General features: G+C 35.6%; 1 protein-coding gene across 20 annotated transcripts in view; it reads left to right on the forward strand.

The window, feature by feature from the left end:
* LOC106064970 (microtubule-actin cross-linking factor 1, isoforms 1/2/3/4-like) overlaps positions 1-19,730 on the forward strand; it is a 184,831-nt gene that overhangs the window by 122,546 nt on the left and 42,555 nt on the right. For 19 of the 20 annotated variants that reach the window (XM_056030218.1, XM_056030219.1, XM_056030220.1 and 16 more), the window contains 8 exons: positions 208-11,247; positions 12,579-12,725; positions 12,815-12,970; positions 13,172-13,317; positions 15,392-15,512; positions 16,146-16,291; positions 17,078-17,363; positions 18,139-18,395. In XM_056030218.1, the coding sequence (XP_055886193.1) occupies positions 208-11,247; positions 12,579-12,725; positions 12,815-12,970; positions 13,172-13,317; positions 15,392-15,512; positions 16,146-16,291; positions 17,078-17,363; positions 18,139-18,395 (12,299 nt within the window). The remainder of the gene's footprint in view (positions 1-207; positions 11,248-12,578; positions 12,726-12,814; positions 12,971-13,171; positions 13,318-15,391; positions 15,513-16,145; positions 16,292-17,077; positions 17,364-18,138; positions 18,396-19,730) is intronic. The other variant, XM_056030226.1, reaches the window with a different exon arrangement.

Raw genomic sequence — 19,730 nt, forward strand, 5'->3', positions numbered from 1 at the left:
AGTTTTTAGAAATGTATCTATGTAATTTCCTTTTTTTTTTTAACAAACTATCATAGCATCATTGTTATTATTTATTTAACCATTTGAGTTGACACATCTTGATACCATCATATTTACCATTCCACTGATTGTTATACTTGTCATTGTGATACTAAGTGCTTTCTTTTCTTCTTCTTGTCTCCCACTTTCCATCCATTCTGCAAACAGGTGAGAGATAATCATGTTGTCTCTATCAACTCTGTCCAAATGCTTGGGGACAATGTGGGCTGCACTAGTGAGGTTGGGGGAGAAAGAATTAGCTTGTATTTAAATAGGAGTCATTTCTTTAGTGATCCCTTGCCAGATTTGCAATGCCAGACTCTCATAGACAGAAGAACTGACGAGGATAAGCTGAAGGAGATATTGCTGGCCAGTGAAAGACAAAGCCAGTTCAATTATCAGTCTCAGCAAAGCTCAAATAGCAATCAGATATTACAAATGAAAGGCAAAGACAATCAATGCACTATTTCAAATAGGTACAGTGATTGTTTACAAGACTCTATATCTGCCCTTGTGAAACCAACACAAGATTCCATTTCAGATTCTGAGAAAAACTTCAATAGTGTAAGTTTAGATGTGAGTTCACTGAAAATAAATAGTAACAATGGAGTTGAAAATATACAATCTGAAGACAGAATAACAAAATGGAACACTATTTTCTCTACAACTGATGAGGATTATTCACAAGAAGAGGATTACCATTCCATTCTTTTGTCCTTCACAACTAACTTACTGAAGAATTTCTGGCTCCCTGACATGGAAAAGATTGTTCACCCTAAGAAAGGAAGTCATTTGGGTTTGCAGGAAGCTTTGGGCTGTTCTGTGTTACCCAGAATTCTTCAGGTGAGACAGTTTGTAGAGGAGGATCCAGTTGGTGTCACAGATGCTTTGGCTTCTGGTCAGATTGATAGCAAGACTGGACGAGTGGTGGACATGAACTCAGGTAGTGTTTTAAACCTGCAAGAAGCAATGATGCATGGCCTAGTGGTTGTACAGTCATCATGTGAGAGGGTTTATGAGGAGCATATGGTAAGGTGTCTGAGGAGAGAGCTTGGCAGTGGTTTGTTGGATGCAGTGACCAGAGGAGACGCTACTTATACTATTCACATCATTGACCATAAAAGTGGTAAGAGATTCAACATCCCTGATGCAATCACAGCTCAAGTGTTTAACACTGAGACTGCAGAAATAAAGGACACAGTTTCTAACATATGGCTGAGCTGGGATGAAGCTTGTCTCAAGGGACTGTTGTATGACTCTCGTCCTCTGTCTCTTCACCAGACAATTTTGTCCCCCAAGTTCAACATCAAAGAGGATAGCTTTGTTGATTCAGCTAAAGACAGTAACAATGGCATGTCACTGTCAGCCATGGTTGGTGAAAGGTTGATTGATGTCACTAAAAAGGAAATATATGATGCCAAAAATGATGCATGGCTTAATGTTGAGGAAGCTATATTTGAGGGCATATTGGATCCTGCACAGAACCTGTACTACCATAATATTCTGGCTTCTTCAATGCCCTTATATGATGCCATTGAAGCAGGTCTCATAAATGACCACTGTGAAAGCACACATTTTGTGTACGAACACCAGTCAGATAATGATGGTGAGATGGATAAGTTTCCAATGACAGTGTATGAAGCAATCATCAATGATTTACTGGATGAGGAGACAAGTGAACTTCTTGTAGGTGATGACAAAATACCATTTGCAACTGCTTTTGAAAGAAGTCTTATAACACCTGATCGAACATTCATAGTTGAACAGAGTACAGGACTAACTTATGATTTTAAGGAATCAGTAGATATGGGCCTTGTTGAGATGTCTACAGGTTCAATGATTGACACATCCTCAGGGGAAAAGTATACACTCGTTAGGGCTAAAGAAAAAGGCTTAGTTCGAAACACACCAAGACCATTTTTAGATATTTCTGTTGCAGCAGAGTATGGAATTTTAGACTTTGATGAAAAAAGAATCATTGACCCACAGACTAAGAAGTCCATGACTATCACTCAGGCCATAGCTGATGGGATAATTGATCCTGGGTCCACTCTGACCCAGCATGATGACCGAGTCATCACACTTCAAGAAGCAATAACTGATGGCATATTGAACATTGATACTCTTGATCTGCTATTGCCAGGTGGGAGACTCCAGTCAATATCTGATTGTTTGGGTGTCCCAAAATCTTACAGTTCTAGGAGAAGGAGCTCAATCATTGGTAGAAAAAGCAGCTTAACTCTGGATGAAGCAATTAACAGTGGCATCTATGACCCAGTTTCAAACTCAGTTATGTCGAGAGAAGGATTCCTTTCCCTTTCCAAAGCACTAAATGCTGGGCTTATTCATAGTGATTCTCTTGTCAGAGATCCTTACAGTGGAGACATACTTTCTTTGAAAGAAGCTCTGGAGAAAAGATTGTTGGACCCTGAATCAGGGAAAATGATTGATTCCTCTGGGATACCTATAGCCTTAAATTTTGCTTTAGAAAAGGGCCTTATTTTAAAATCAAAGGCACCTCTACATTTGTCATTGTCAGAGACATTAGATGAAGGTTTGTTTAATGTGACATCAAATCATTTTGTCAACCCTGATACAAATGAGGAGATAGATTTCATGACAGCATTGGACCAGGGCATAGTAGATGTTGATCTGATTAAAGTCAGAGACACTCGAACAGGTAGTATTATATCCCTGGAGGCTGCAGTTGACCTGGGGCTTGTTGACTTAGATGCTGGTGTTTGTCTTAATACCTTGGATGGAGAGAGATACAACATTGTAGATGGCCTTGATAAAGGTATCATTATAGACACAACCAGCCAGCCTGCTATGTCATTGATGGAAGCTATTGATGAAAACCTTGTTGATATTTCCACCTGTCTGTTCAGAGACCCAGTGGGACAGTACAGCATGACTTTGAGAAATGCTCTGGAATCTAACTTTGTGGACCGTATGTCAGTATCAGTAAGAGACATCAACAATAGAACTTTATTAACAATTGATGGTGCCATTAGCCTCGGTTTGATCAACCCATGCACAGGAACCTTCAGGCATCAAAAATATGAAGATGGCATAAGCTTTCAGGAAGCCTTTGAAAATTGCCTCATATTTTCGGATGCTTTCGTTCCAGAGAAAAGTTTATTTGAGGCTGTGAGGCAGGGCTTGTATAATTGGAAAACTGGAAAATTCATTGATCCATCTTCAGGCAGAGTTCGAACTGTAAGAGATATGGTGTCAGAGGGAATAGCAGATCCAGACACATTGATGATACTTGATAGAAGAAACAAAAAAGTCATAACATATCATGAAGCAACTGCAAACAAGATACTGGATACTAAAGTAGGAATGGTATTGGATACAGAGACAAATGAACTACTCAATTTGCGAGAGGCAATGGATAGAGGGCTGCTGCAAGAAAGTATTAAGGCCATTGCACTCTCATTACAACAAGCTGTTGATACAGGACTTTTGCAGAAGAATCATGGTAAAGTAATGGATCCTCTCTCTAGGAAATCTCTATCTGTGGAAAAAGCTATTGACATTGGTTTGGTGGATGTTTCCCAACTCTTGGTCAGTGTCAATGACAATAAAAAATACATGTTTTTGGATGATGCTGTTCATGAAGGAATAGTTTTCATTGATGATGACAAGTTGGTATATTCAAGGACAGCAGTTTCTCATGACATTGTCTCTGCTTTCAATAAGAACATTCTGATTGAGATTCCTAAAGGTGGCCTTCTTCTTGGTGACATTTTGTCATCAGGCCTGTATGATGAGTTACATCAGCGATTTATTGATCCTTTCAGTGGGAAAAAATTGACCCTTGCTGAAGCTATTACCAGTGGTGTCATTAATGAAGAAAAGCCACAGGTAGCAGTTCCTGAAGTTGGAATATTCTCACTTCAACAAGCTATTGATAAAGGCTTGATTGATCCCAATACTGGTAGTTATATTGCTTCCAATACACCTCTCACTCTGATTGAAGCTGTTGGAACAAAACGTCTGCTTGTTGCTCAGAACAAACAAACAGAGGAAGAATTCAGGAGAAGCATGTCTTCCCTAGATAGTTTTGAACAGTCACCTTCCCCTATGTCTGAGAGGTATTCTTCCCCAGTTTCATCCAAGTCATCCTTAACAACCTGCTCAAAAGATACTGAAAGCTCAATGGATGTAGATTCCTCTAACTCTAGTCAGAGAGCAGTTAGTGTGGTTTTGAGAGACTCACAGGCAGTAGATGATGCTGTATGTGAAGAGGAAGATAACAGCATTAGTTGTTCCAGTATTGAAATAATAAGGTCGAATTTCTTAGTGAATGATCTGAAGGATAGTCATGTTCTCAACAACAGCAATGATATGGGGATACAGAGTGAACACTTTCCCAGCCCTTTTTCCAAACACACTGAGCCGATTAACATCCTCAATCATATCAATGAATCTGTATCATTGCCAGACCAAAGTATGACAGATGTAGACATGCTTAATAAAAACATAGAAATAATAACAGGCCTGTGCTGTAATAGTTCTCAAATATTTCCAAAGGCCCCAGTAACCCCATTGTCAAATTTGCCAGATGATTTAAATGTGAGTTTTACTGAAAGTGAGGCATCCATCCCTGTCAACTTTGAGCAAGAGGACACTATTAATCCAAGAGTCTATTATGAACGCAGCCACAGTGCATGTAGTGATACAATTTGTAAAAGTTCGAAGGAGAAAGTGGAGGCTTACCTTAAAGCTGAGAGATGTCACAGCACAAATGATCTAGATGATCACAGTGACAGCCAATCTGCATCAAGAAAGGAAGAACTGTTAAGAGACTTGCAGTCCAGGTGGAGCCCTCCTGCTGATGAGTTATCCGCTTCATTGGATTCATTACTTCAGGATGCTATTAGAAAACAGTTAATTGAAGAGAAACCAATGTCTCTGTTCAACTCAGTGGAGAAGGGTGTTTATGATGATGCAAGCTCATATTTCTGTGATCCTGAAACTGGAAGAATTTTAAACTTGTCAGAAGCTGTTGATTGTGGCCTTATTAATGACACAGTAAAAGAAATCATTTCCTCTATATCTGAGCAGCCTTTAACCTTAAGAGAGGCCATCCAAGCAGGTGTCATAGATGCTGAAGGAGGAAAATTTCTAGATCAGAGCACAGGAACTGTACTCACTTTGAAACAAGCTAGGGATGTTGGCTTAATTTTTAAAGAAAAATACAGCCCCAGAAACACAGTTGAAATTCATGTTGAAGATATGTCTGAGCAAGGGAGGCGTCAATTTGAAGATGCTTTTTCCAGTGGAATTCTTCATCGTTCTAATTCTCAAGTTATAGATCCTGATTCTGTTCAAGGGATTACACTCCGCAGAGCTGCCAGTATGGGCTTGATTGATTTGAAATCTGGGGACTTTAAAAATCCGCAAACAGGTGAGACTATGTCTTTGGCAACTGCAGTTGAAAGAGGCTTTATACTGAGTCCACAAGGTCTCTCACTTTACAGTGCAGTTGACCAGGGTCTTTACTTTGAACTGACTGGTCAGTTTGTACATCCAGATACAGGTGCCGTTGGATGTCTTCAGGATCTGATTGTGGATAACATTGTGACTGTGCAGCATCCAGAAGTCAGGGATATGACGCAGGAGTGTATAGTCACGCTGGGTGAAGCCATTAAAAAGACTATTATTGACCCACAAAAAGGTGTCTTTGTGCATCCAATGTCCAAAAAAGGCATCAATTTTAAAGATGCTATCTCTGCTGGCCTGATTATTAGTACAAGTACAAGGGAGGGTTTGCAGGATCCTACAAGACCAAGGCCCTTTAGCCCACAGCCTGACCTTCGTAGACATATGTCACCATCACCTGGACCCAATGGCCGAAGCATGTCATTGCCTTTTGTTCCAATAATTCATCATTCCTGCTCTGATGTTACAACTAAGCTCTTACAACCCATGCTACCACATGGGAAAAGAGAGAATGAGAGTGTATTAGTCAGTGCTGTTGACCATGTCAACAATGATTTAGCCATTAAGGGAGAACCATCTGTTTCTGTATCTAATGTACATCCTATTCAAGAAATTGGGTTTCAGACCAACAGCCTTGATGAGCCTCAAGAGAATAGATTAATCGAAGATCTTTGTGTTGTGAGTGGTGGGTATTCAGATGACCACACACCTATTATGTCAGATAATGAACTGGAGGATGATGTTAGTGACACTGACTCACAGTCATCTACCACCACTACAGTCTTCCCACAGCATACAGAGAAGAGCACATCAGATGTATTGAACACACCATCTGAGCTAGATGATAATCTGGCTGAAGTAAAGGGCAGCTTCATGGTCTGTCAAAAGAGCTTTGATCAGGATTCTGACATAAAAAGTACAAGTTCTAGGCTAGAAGAAGATATTGTAATAAAGATAGATCTGCTTAAAAATTCTGATAAACAAAGCACACAAAAAGTTGAAGATCTTGAAATGACTGATGAATCAGTACATAACAAACAACAGTTAGTAAAGCATACATTTAGACCCATGGATGTAAAACATGAAGAGGTTGATCATTTTAAACCTCTGCAAGATAATGTAGGTTTACATCAAACTATTATAACCAACACACATCAAATCAAAGTGGATGTTTTGACTAACACAGATCAACCACATGTAAATAATTTTCAGGAATTGAATACCAATAATTGTGAGGAAGTAAAAAATCATTCTAATACACCACATTTAGTTGTAACTGAAGGCCAACAGAACAAAGATAGAAATCAATACAAATTATCAGTAAGTCCAATAGATGAAAACCAAACTGGAATAACTCAACAGACAAGAATAAATCTACAGATTCAGGCTTTTCAAAGTCAGGAAACTAAAGGCCAAAGTACTTGTAAGGATAAGTTTGAGAAGTCAGATGCAGATGAGTCTATGGTACTAGAAACATTGATTGATCAAAGCAAGGGTAAAAAACAAATTGAAGAATTGGAAAAAACAACTTCTAACAAAGAACAGAAAAAAGAATTGAGGAAGTCAACACAGAACATACTGAATGTAGAAACAAAGGAATCAATATCAATCAAAGAACAAAAGGTAGAAACAGAATTAACATCTGAGAAGGAGCAACAAAATAAACAAACAAAAGAATCAAACAAAGAACATAAGCTAGAAACAGATAAAAAACACCAGATGGTAAAATTAAAGGACTCAGCACAAAAGAAACAACCAAATGGTGAATCAAAGAAACCATCATCTAGTAAAGAACAAAATGTAGAAACAAAAGAAACAATGCACTTAAAAGAAAAGGATGATATAAAGGAATTAAAGCCTAAGAAAGAACTAAAGGAAGAATCAAATAAGTCATCACCCATAAAAGAACAAAAGGTAGAAACCAAAGAACCAACAAATGTAAGAGATCAACAAGAAGGAGAAATACAAACATCATTTCATGTAAAAGTAGACAAGATTGAAGCAAAGGAATCAACGTCATTGAAGGATCATAAGGACAAAACAGATGAATCAACCTCAAATAAAAAACATCTAATTGTAGAAGCAAAGAAATCTACAGCAGAGAAAGAAGAAAAGTTAGAAACAAAAGAACCAAGACAAAAGAAAGAAGAAAAGTTAGAAACAAAAGAACCAACACCAAAGAAAGAAGAAAAGATACAAACAAAAGAACCAAGTCGAAAGAAAGAAGAAAAGATAGAAACCAAAGAACCAACACCAAAGAAAGAAGAAAAGTTAGAAACAAAAGAACCAACACCAAAGAAAGAAGAAAAGTTAGAAACAAAAGAACAAACACTAAAGCAAGAAGAAAAGTTAGAAACAAAAGAACCAAGACAAAAGAAAGAAGAAAAGATACAAACAAAAGAACTAAGTCAAAAGATAGAAACAAAAGAACTAAGTCAAAAGAAAGAAGAAAAGATAGAAACAAATGAACCAACACTAAAGCAAGAAGAAAAGTTAGAAACAAAAGAACTAAGTCAAAAGAAAGAAGAAAAGATAGAAACCAAAGAACCAACACTAAAGCAAGAAGAAAAGTTAGAAACAAAAGAACTAAGTCAAAAGAAAGAAGAAAAGTTAGAAACAAAAGAACCAACACCAAAGAAAGAAGAAAAGTTAGAAACAAAAGAACAAACACTAAAGCAAGAAGAAAAGTTAGAAACAAAAGAACCAAGACAAAAGAAAGAAGAAAAGATACAAACAAAAGAACTAAGTCAAAAGATAGAAACAAAAGAACTAAGTCAAAAGAAAGAAGAAAAGATAGAAACAAATGAACCAACACTAAAGCAAGAAGAAAAGTTAGAAACAAAAGAACTAAGTCAAAAGAAAGAAGAAAAGATAGAAACCAAAGAACCAACACTAAAGCAAGAAGAAAAGTTAGAAACAAAAGAACTAAGTCAAAAGAAAGAAGAAAAGATAGAAACCAAAGAACCAACACTAAAGCAAGAAGAAAAGTTAGAAACAAAAGAACTAAGTCAAAAGAAAGAAGAAAAGATAGAAACCAAAGAACCAACACCAAAGAAAGAAGAAAAGTTAGAAACAAAAGAACAAACACTAAAGCAAGAAGAAAAGTTAGAAACAAAAGAACCAACACAAAAGAAAGAAGAAAAGGTAGAAACAAAAGAACCAACACAAAAGAAAGAAGAAAAGATAGAAACCAAAGAACCAACACTAAAGCAAGAAGAAAAGTTAGAAACAAAAGAACTAACTCAAAAGAAAGAAAAAAAGATAGAAACAAAAGAACCAACACAAAAGAAAGAAGAAAAGGTAAAAACAAAAGAACCAACACAAAAGAAAGAAGAAAAGATACAAGCAAAAGAATCAACACCAAAGAAGGAAGAAAAGATAGAAACAAAAGAACCAACACCAAAAAAAGAAGAAAAGATACAAATAAAAGAACCAACACTCAAGAAAGAAGTAAAGGTAGAAACAAAAGAATCAACACAAAAGAAAAAAGAAATGATAGAACTAACAACAAAGAAAGAAGAAAAGATAGAAACTAAAGAACCAACATCAAAGATGGAACAACAAAAGGAAGAAACAAAAGAATCAACACAAAAGAAAGAAGAAAAGATAGAAACAAAAGAACCAAGTCAAAAGAGAGAAGCAAAAGTAGAACTAAATGATCCAATAACTAAAAAAGAAATTTTGACAAAAGATATTAAAGAGCAAATTGTCCTAGGTTGTAAAGATGACAGTATTACTGAACACCTAAAGGAAAATATTTTAATTGATTATGCTCAAAAGCAACTTCTTATTGAAAAAGGAAAAAATAAAATTTGTGATCAGGATAATGTCCTAAGTGAGCCAGTTACATTTTCACAAAACATGAGTCTGTCTTCAAATCAAACTTCAGAAAATATTCTGCTCAATTCTGAAACGTCTGCTGAAGCAAGTGGTTTAATCAGACCTAAGCCTGTTATTCCTAAAAAACCCTTAGTGAGACTAAATTCAGACGGTAGACATGTTAATGTGTCTAGCAGTGGAGCTGCTAGCATGCTGGTCAGTCAGAAAGAAAAGTCAGGAGATATGCTTGATATTGAGCCAATTAACCAAGCAGGACCATCAATGAATGAAGAGAATAGTGCAAGTATAAGAAACACCCAACCAAATAATGATAATAAAGTATCCTCAAAACCTCATGAAGTTAGTAATAGAAGCTGCAGTGACTCAAAACCTGCTCTGGCCCCAAAACCTTTACTTATAAAACTGAAAGCTCCTAGCCCTAGTGTTAATGCTAAAATTACACTTAGCGAGACAGAAATTTCTAAAGATTCAGAGCTTGGAAAACCTTTTCAAAAGTCAGAAACTGATAAAGATTCTAGAACTGGAGATGATTTCAACATGCTAGAAGCTAAAGCATCTGATGTTAAATTTAAAGATGTTAATGTTGACATTGATTTGGGCTCTTCTGTTGATGGTGAGCACACAAAACCTGATCTATCTCAGCATAATGAAAACTTACATGCAACTGATTTAAGTAATGTGAGAGAGAAATTCAAAATTAAAGACTTACAATCAGATGGGGGGAAAATATTCAAACTTTCAGATGACCTTAACACAACAGAAATCAACATCAATCTTCGTGTTAATAATATACAAAAGAAAATTTCATCTTCAGATATTTCTCAAAACATTCCATTGTTGTCTGACATTTCAAGTCTTCTAGATGAGCCCTTTCAAACCCAACAGAGTCTAATAGTGGAGGATATTTCAACTTTGAAAGACAGAAATGTGCTAACAACGAGCTCAGCAGTCTGTGAGGAAGTTCAAACTGGACACAGTTCAAACAGAAAAACTTCAACCACAGACATCATAGAAAAGATTGGCACAAATGGTTCAGTTCATGAAGCAGTCCTACATGAACAAAAGAAGTCAATACATTCCAAGAATATCAGCACTCTGTCAGACAATGTTAAAAGTATTGAAGAAGTTATTCAGAGTGTCAGTGATACGTTTAGTAATGCACCAACTTTACAGCCTATAGAGGTCAACAGTACAACAAACTTACAGCCTGTAGAGGTCAATAGTACACCAACATTACAGTCTGTAGAGGTCTATAGTACACCAACCTTACAGCCTTTAGAGGTCAATAGTACACCAACATTACAGTCTGTAGAGGTCTATAGTACACCAACCTTACAGCCTGTAGAGAACATTAATTCAGAACCATTACATAATTTGAAACATGAAAAAAATAAGATAGACACTGAACAATTGTCAGACAAAGAAAATGAATTTTTCAATCAGAAAGATTCAAACAGTTCAGGAGATGACAGTGTTCAAGAAAAAACAGATTCTATCATGAAAGAGAGATCTGGCAAGTGCAAATCAGGGCATAGGGTTAGGTTTAAGGATATTTCTCCAGATACTGAATTTAGTTCGTCTAGTGAAAGTTCATTAGTTGGGGTAGAGGTAATCCACTCTGGACAAGTAGTTTCGAAAGAAAACATAAGTCAGGATGTTAGTGCCAGCTCTGCAGATGGACAAAATACACAATCTGTCAGCTTTGCACCAGAATCACCGGTGATGCCTCAAAGGGAACATATAAAGCGTTTGGCCTTTACTACTGATCAGCATCTACCATCAGGTTTTTCATCTTCCCCTTCATCATCTCATGATGAACATGAAGCCAGTACACCAGAACTGGAAGCCCTCAGGCTGACAGACAAGCTTTTTAAGCTGAACCTAAAAGCTGGTACCACAGCCAGGGACAGACGCAAGGTATCTTGCATGGCCTGGCCCAGATTTCTCATTGGATGTGGCCTGCTGACATTTTTATTTGCATGGAACTAAGTCTTCAGTTTTTAAAATGCATAACAATTGACTTGCAGACAAGTGGAGTTTAATACAGCTGTTGAAAACAGTTTCTCCTTAATTTCTTTGTTGGTTTTGCATGCTTTTCCCAATACTTGAAGTATTTGAAAGAAAATATCCTTTTATATTTCATTCAGTCTAGTACTGTTAATGTAGAGAACTACTGTCTGCATGGTGTGACATTAATCTTTAGCTAATGACAAATATTAGAATCGAAGTGTACAGTTCCCATAAGATGCCCTTTTATTCACTAGATGTTTGTATGGTGAGCTAGTACCTTTCAATGTTGTCATAACAATACTATTAGCTTTGTTTAATGCACCAAATGCAGAAAAAGAATATATCTAACAACTGAGGCACTAATTAATTACATAAAATTTAGTTTCTTTTGCTACCAGCATTTTGTTTTGTTTTTACATATTTTTTTTTTTGATTTCATTGAAACAATTAGAGAAAAATATGTTCTCATGGCATGAACTATGGCATTGTTTTGTATCTAAAAATATTTTTAGCAAATTTATTATATTTTTTTATGTTGATTGTCATTTACCACAAACTTTTTTTTTTTTAACTATTTGAATACAATTTCATTTCAATGTTGTTTTTATTATTTTTATTTTTAACTTTGAACCAAATGTTTCTGCAAGCTGTTGGCTTTATTTCAGCACACAACGAAATCAGCAACTTTTTTGTTTTTTTTACTTACACCATCAATCATCACATTGCTTTTTTTACATTTTAAAATCTATTTAATTTGATCTTTTAAATACTTATTTCAATAGCTTTTTATGTTTTAGCATGCATCTCTTGAAGCAGAAAAGCTGTTCTTTATTTGTTGTGCTCATTTTTAACATGTATAACCAAAGGGCATGCAAATTTGTGAATTTTTTATGAACCATACAACTATGTGGTGTAAATGCTTTTTTAAAATTGGGCTTCAAACCAATTTGCACTTTTTCAGCACAACAAAACTTGTTGCTATAGTAAATGCGATTATATCTAGTTTACTTTTTGTGAAAATTTTAATTAATTAAACATTCACTCAGATCTATTTCAAATTAAAATCCCTCCAAACTTAACAAAAATAAAGATATATGTTCATTAACTGTTTTATGATATTATTGCGTATAGTGCAAGATACATTTAGACTTAAGTTTTCAACTTTGTTTTTAGCTAGAAATATTTGTGTGTCCTTCTTTGTTATGTTCTTTTCTTAATTCCTTATTAACTTTTAATAGGGTCGCATGGGGGATTCTTATGAGAAACTTGTACAAGACATCCAGTTTGACCTGCAAAAGTTACACAACTTTGAACAAGTTTTGAAAGAGGAAGAACAAATGGGTGACGAAGCTTACAAAGTCTTGAGCTTGCTTCAGACTCACAGAGTAAGACCTAAACATCCATTTATCATCTGTCATAGTTGAGGACTTCATTTTCTGTGAACTTAGTGTTTTTATATTATTTCATCATGTAGGCTTTGCATGAGGAGATAATGGCTCATCAACAAGGGGTCCTCTCACTGGTGTACCAAGCTGAACAACTAACAGAACTCTATCAAGAGGAACTTACACCAGAGCAAGTCACTGATTTAGCCTCGGAGGCTGCAGGACTCAAAAAAGCACTAGAGAAGGTAAATGACACAGAGCTTGACAATAAACAATAAGATTTTATTGATAAAGGTATAAATAAAAGATTGTGTACTTTATTTTATGCCTGAAAAAATCTTATAATTAGTGGGGAGAAAAGTCATATACTTTAATTCCTGAAAAAAACTTAATACTGTGTACTTATCTAGTTTTTAGAACTAATAAAAAGATTCTGAAATGTTTAGATTGCCAAGAGTTCTGATAGAAGGTTGAAACATCTAAAGACAGCTCATGATGAGCTCTCCAAACTAGAAAATGAAATGGATAAGTTCAATGCTTGGAAGTCTACAGCAAATACTGAACTGTTGAGACAAGAGGAATGTCTTCAAAGGTAACAAACTTTTTAGAATGTCTTTGAGCTTGTAATTCAATTTCACTTCATATTAACAGTAAGACCAAAATTGTATGTAGGCGAAGTATATTTTGCAAGGCCCTCTTATATACCATAAAATAATGGACACAAAATTGTGAAATTAATATTGTTATAAACTTGGTGGTGGCACAGAGAGGGGTAGTGGTGTGTGTGTAGTCAGCCGACGCAAATCACCCCAGGCCAGCGCTAGACGAGCGGTCAACCGTGACGAGCTACGACGGTCAGCCGAGTCAAGTGTCAACAAGACCGTTCGGGAAAGATCGCCGTCGTGAACAAGAGCTCAGGAGCGTCACGAGAGTTGTAGTCATCTGACCACCTAGAAACGTCGAGCGGCGTTCTGTCCGGTTCGAGAAGGCCAGTAGGGACTCTATATAAGAGCGGAGGCGGCGCAGTCAAGACGGTTCAGAAAGGAGGTTCACGACAAGAGTTCAGAACACGGTCGACTACAGCACAGTTCAGCGGTGTGGTTCTGTACGGAGCATTACGACGGTTCAGTGCGGAGTACTATCAAGTACAGTTGAGACGAACGGCGTCTTGATCTTGGTCTGTGATCGAGTCCGACACAACGAGCCTAGTGTGTGAAGTCAGTCCTGAACTGTTGAACCCAGTGCAAGCCGGAATGAGATGGAGAGGCCAGTGCAAGAGTTGATACGGCGGTACGGTGTTATCGAAGAGATATTTGTACAGTCTTGTGTTACGTGCTGCCAATTGTACAGTATTGGCTGTTATTTATTCAACTATTAAAGTGTTACATTACTTTGGAGCCCTGAGTTGTCAAGTTCTTTAAGTTGGTGGTGTTTGGTGCAGTTTGCAGAGAGCCTGGATAGTGAGATTCGTAACAATATTTTTAAAAATGCCATAAAAAAGAATTTATTTTTTTAAAGTTTTCCTTTTTGAGTCTTCCAGAAATCCTATGTTAAAGAACTGAAATTCCTCATAGAGGGCTATACTCTATCTGCTTTCACAATGAAACTGCCAAGTCTTTAAAGTCTTTCCTGGCCTATTGTATTTCTTAAATAATTTTTTCGTTTTGTATTTGAAAAGCTTCATTTAGCAAAGGCTGTAATTATCAGTTCTATTAACAAAATGTGTACATAATTGTAATAAATTTTTGGGTAAATTTTCTTCAAATTAGTTTTTCTGTTATGTATTAGATTAGCTACTTGACATTTAATGACATTGGGTAAATAAGAGGTCAGGTTTTGTATTTCTTTGTCTAATTGGAAAGGTCATAGGACTATTTCCTCTTTTGGAATACTTTTTAACTTAGAATTAATCCACTTAATACAAGCTTTAACTCTACTATTAATGCCATTACCATATCCTTGGATGCAACAATTTTGAATATTTAATCCATTTTTAAAGATCTCTCATTATTGTTTTATTTAAATATTCTCCATTTAAGCTTTCTATTATTGTGCCACTTGATGCATGACAAAATCTTAAAGAGAACTGGTATTTGTTGAACTTTACTACAGCTTCTCATGTATTGGAGCAAAAAAGAACAACATTTTGCCTCTTTTACCCTATGAATCACTTCATCAGTAACAGTCTTTGACATCTGTGTGGTCAATTGTTTTTAAATAAAAGTTGAAGTATGGATTTATATGATTATGTACTACTAGATCCATGTCTTTTATGTAATGGATAAACCTTAGGGGCAAGTCCCCTTGAGCCCACATGGCCATGGGTGATCACCTACACCTTGTGCCACCTCGCATATTAAAATTTCATTATTATCATTTTATTTTATAAGGGGACTAAATATTAGAAATAAATAATTTTGAGTTCTTAATAAGGAAAAATTATTTTGATCATTAACTAGCAGGGTTAGGCCTAGACTCCATTTGCACTAAATTTTAGAAATTAAAAAAGGACTTTACAAATTTGACTAGAACTGTTAATAGACATGATTTAAATCATGAAGATTATAATTGGTGTTTTAGTATATTTTGCTCTAGTGATATAATATTCAACTACTTTTCTTGTGTTTTTGTTTTTGTTGATAAAAAATTTTCAAATTGATTTCCAGATTTGAGGACATCAAACCCTTACAAGAAAAACAGAGAGAGTTACATAGTGATATTGTGACTCATCAAGCTGACATCAGATTTATGTCCATGGCAGTGCAGAAGTACATGGAGGAAGCAAAGGTAGGTTCTTGAGTAGCTTAGCTTTGAGTTAGAGTAGCTATTGATTGGTAGTGAATCTTATCTTTGAGTTAGAGTAGCTATTGATTGGTAGTGAAGCTTAGCTTTGAGTTAGAGTAGCTATTGATTGGTAGTGAATCTTAGCTTTGAGTTAGAGTAGCTATTGATTGGTAGTGAAGCTTAGCTTTGAGTTAGAGTAGCTATTGATTGGTAGTGAATCTTAGCTTTGAGTTAGAGTAGCTATTGATTGGTTGCGAATCTTAGCTTTGAGTTAGAGTAGCTATTGATTGGTAGTGAATCTTAGCTTTGAGTTAGAGTAGCTATTGATTGGTAGTGAAGCTTAGCTTTGAGTTAGAGTAGCTATTGATTGGTAGTGAATCTTAGCTTTGAGTTAGAGTAGCTATTGATTGGTAGTGAATCTTAGCTTTTAGTTAGAGTAGCTATTGATTGGTAGTGAAGCTTAGCTTTAGTTAGTGTATCTATTGATTGGTAGTGAATCTTAGCTTTGAGTTAGAGTAGCTATTGATTGGTAGTGAATCTTAGCTTTGAGTTAGAGTAGCTAATGATTGGTAGTGAATAATATTTGTAGAAGTATATCTATTTAAACTAAAAACTTTCTCTTATTTTTTTGTGCAGCTTCACAAGCTGGAAGTGGATTCATTTCGCGCTGACCGCCAACGCCCCACTCGCAGTAGCTTGATAAGCATGGATCACATAGCTGCTGATAATGTCAAGGAAAAGTTGAAAGATGTGACAGAAGATTACAATGATCTTAAAAACAGGTAACTTAATCATACTGCTGCACACACACACACACACATATATATATATACACAGTGCTTTTTTTGTATTTAAAAAATTGGTGCCAGTACTCAGTGATGGGTCGCCTAACTTTTAACTAGTAATAAATTAATAATAAACGTTAAAATACAAGAAAAGTTATAATTATTTTCCCACATTGAAAATGGTGCTGGTATGCCGTACCAGTGCATACAGTCATAAAAAAGCACTGCATATATAAAAACGTTTCTTATTCTGTTTGGCTTGCTTTCCTTTGTTAGCTGAGATCATTGAAACTTTACTGTCCAATGATGTTCTCGCTACTACTTCTTTCCAGAGAATGCAATCTAAAGCTATATCTTTCCAAGCACTATATGTACTGCTGTAATATCCCTTTTGATCACTAACACATAGTATAGACCAGTTACTTTGTGTCAATCACATGAGACCATTACTTATGACTTAAAATTGTACAAACTTGATGCTGTAACAAATACAACTTGATGTTGTCAATGGGGTATGAAATGCCAGTAAGAGACAAATATAAAAGTATTTCTTTTCTTTACTAACATTGATACTGTATATACCTAAACCCTATCCCAACATTTAACTAAGCACATTGACATCTTTGAAAATTATAATTACAATTGAGCCATTAACTAAAAATCAAAGTGCATGTTAATGTTAAGTAATTTTTTATAAAAATTTCTACAAAAACATCTTAGATTAGAAGTTTTCAATCCTACAGTAGAAGTGTATTACTGACTTTTGATTAATTTACTTTGCAGGTGCAACTCACTTGGTGAGTCGTTGAATGACATAAGCACCAAGCAGAGGAGTCTCAATGATGCTGCATTCAAGATGCTTTCCTGGCTGGCAGACACTGAAAACCAGTTGGCTTCAATCAAGCAGGAGAGTGGCACACCTGACCCAGACAAGCTGCATGGGCAGCTGGAGCGCATCAGATCTCTTAGCAGTGAAGTTTTGAGTCAAAGTAACCTGATGGATGAGGTCCGTAAAAAAGGTCATGAATTGACCAATGCACTGAGTGGATTGGCTGCTGATAGAGAGCAGGTAGAAAAGTACTAGAAATGAATAACACCTAAATACTTCAGCTTTGGATTCACCATCTGTAGCCATCCTAATTATTATCATTTGTAGATCACATAGGAGTAATTAATAATTCAGATGGTTATGATTGTAGCAAGAACTAGATTAAATAATTACTTGCTATAAAGTTAATCAGTCTGTTTATAAATCATATATTTTCTTCTAGTTCAATAGTTTTATTAAAACACATTTAAAGTTCTACGTTCATTTAGACAAGGAACATACATAAACTGTTTGGCTACCTATCTAAGGGCTCAGGTTTGAAACCAGATTCAAGCTGACTTGTGTTTGCTGAGTTCATAAAGGCAGTACAGAAACCTTCTCCCAGATCCCCCCCCCCTCCCCATTGGTCCACAAAAGAGATTTGAGTATAGTGCACTAAGCTGACTAAAGCATGAAAGATGGGCTGTACAAAATTATTTTCAAAAATATGTTTTATACAATGTTTCATTTGCAATATTGTATAGGATAAGATTGCTACATAATTTTACCTTGGTTGAAAAAGAAAAGCAACAATCATTATGAAAAAATGTAAATTTCTGTGGGAAACATAGAAATGTTTTAATAGGAAATAAATTGACCAAAAAGGATCTGAAGTTTAATCTGGACCCCATTAAGATAAGTCTAAAAGTTTCTATAATAAAATGACAATCTCAAAAAATTGCATTGTAAGTTTATTTGTTATTTGTAAGTTTGTATGAAACTATCAACACTTAATTTAATCTCCATTTCTGTCAAGGTGGAGAAACTTGAACTGAATGTGCAAGAAATTGATGCTCGTTATGTTAATGTTAATGAGGCAGTAAGTGCCCAAGCTAAGCTCCTGCAGGCCACAATAGCACGCTCTCAAGATGTGCATGGAGCTATCTCTGACTTAAAATCTTGGCTGGACTCTACTCAGGTTGCATTGACATCACAACAGCTGATCAGCCTGGAGCTTCCTCTAATAGCTGAACAGCAGCAACAGTTCAACATGGTGGCAGCAGATGTAGACACGTGAGTAGTTGGTGTCGCTACCTGGTCTTGGCTGTAGGCGTAGCGGCGTGGGTACGTCCGTGTGTTGTAGGTACCCCTTCTGGTACGGCTATAATGCTCCTCTTAGCGATGTATTATATTAGACGCACTAGATTTGCAAGTGCGCAACATTACTAACATACTAAAGTCTCCAATGACAACATTTTGAATTACTGATGAACACACTGGTAGCAGACTCAACGTTTATTATATATAGGATAAATTACAGAAAATACTGGCGACTTCAGCCGTCACAAAATATACACCAATAAATACTGGCTGTCCATGCCATGTGGAATAAGTAATCACATCAATGAAATGTTCAAAATATAAATCCAAAGAAAACTCTCAAGTTAACATTAAATCAAATTCATTAATATTCATTCATATTACAGACAGAGAAAATCGTACATCCGCTCTCTGCTGGAGTTCTTCACTAACTAACTTTTGACCCTTATTTCAGAGTCCTTTAATTTATTCACATAACCTCGTGCTTGCTCGCACGGAATGATACAATAGGTGACTGCGTGTCACTTCATGTCACAGAGGTTCTAAAACTGGACTGTGACATACGCCCCACACTCCAAAAAGATTTTTGACCAAAAATCTTTGACAAATATATTTTACATTAATATCACTGTACAAATATATATGAGCTTAGTCCATTATTCTATCAAGTGCTGTAAGTTCACTCCAATTGCTCATGTCATCTTATATAATCTTAGTAATTATGTATAACATCATATACATTACTGAGTCCAAAAAAAATCATTTATATACTTAATTCACTGAGAGCAAAATCACTGAAATGTAACATTAATTGTAATGAAAAGTACCTCCATCAAGTGTTAACAAACTTTATGCATGCATTTGTACTGAAAAAAAATTTGTACAAACAATCACATGTTAATGAATATAAAAAAGAGAAAAAATATACAAGTTATTCCACATCCAATGTCATACTATAATTGTAGATGCACAACATTATTAATGTGTATCATTTGACACACTGAGTAAATTTACTCAAAATGATTACAGAAAAAAAATTTCATATTTATTTACAACTGTGATGTGCTGTGTCAAAATATTATTCTAAGTTTTGCCATCATCAAGAAAAATGAAAAAAGTTTTCAGATACATGTCAATCCAGTTCAAGGTTGACCTTGTATAAGACTACTATAAATAGTCTGAGTGTAGTATTGAAGTACAATAGTAAACAAATTTCCATGTTTACAAACATTCATTGTAGTATTCAGGTGTGTAAAAAATTTTAGACAATATTTACATCTGTGAGTTGTTATGAAAAAAAAAGATTCA

This window comes from Biomphalaria glabrata, chromosome 5 (genome assembly GCF_947242115.1).
Source record: "Biomphalaria glabrata chromosome 5, xgBioGlab47.1, whole genome shotgun sequence".
NCBI classification, from domain to species: domain Eukaryota; kingdom Metazoa; phylum Mollusca; class Gastropoda; family Planorbidae; genus Biomphalaria; species Biomphalaria glabrata.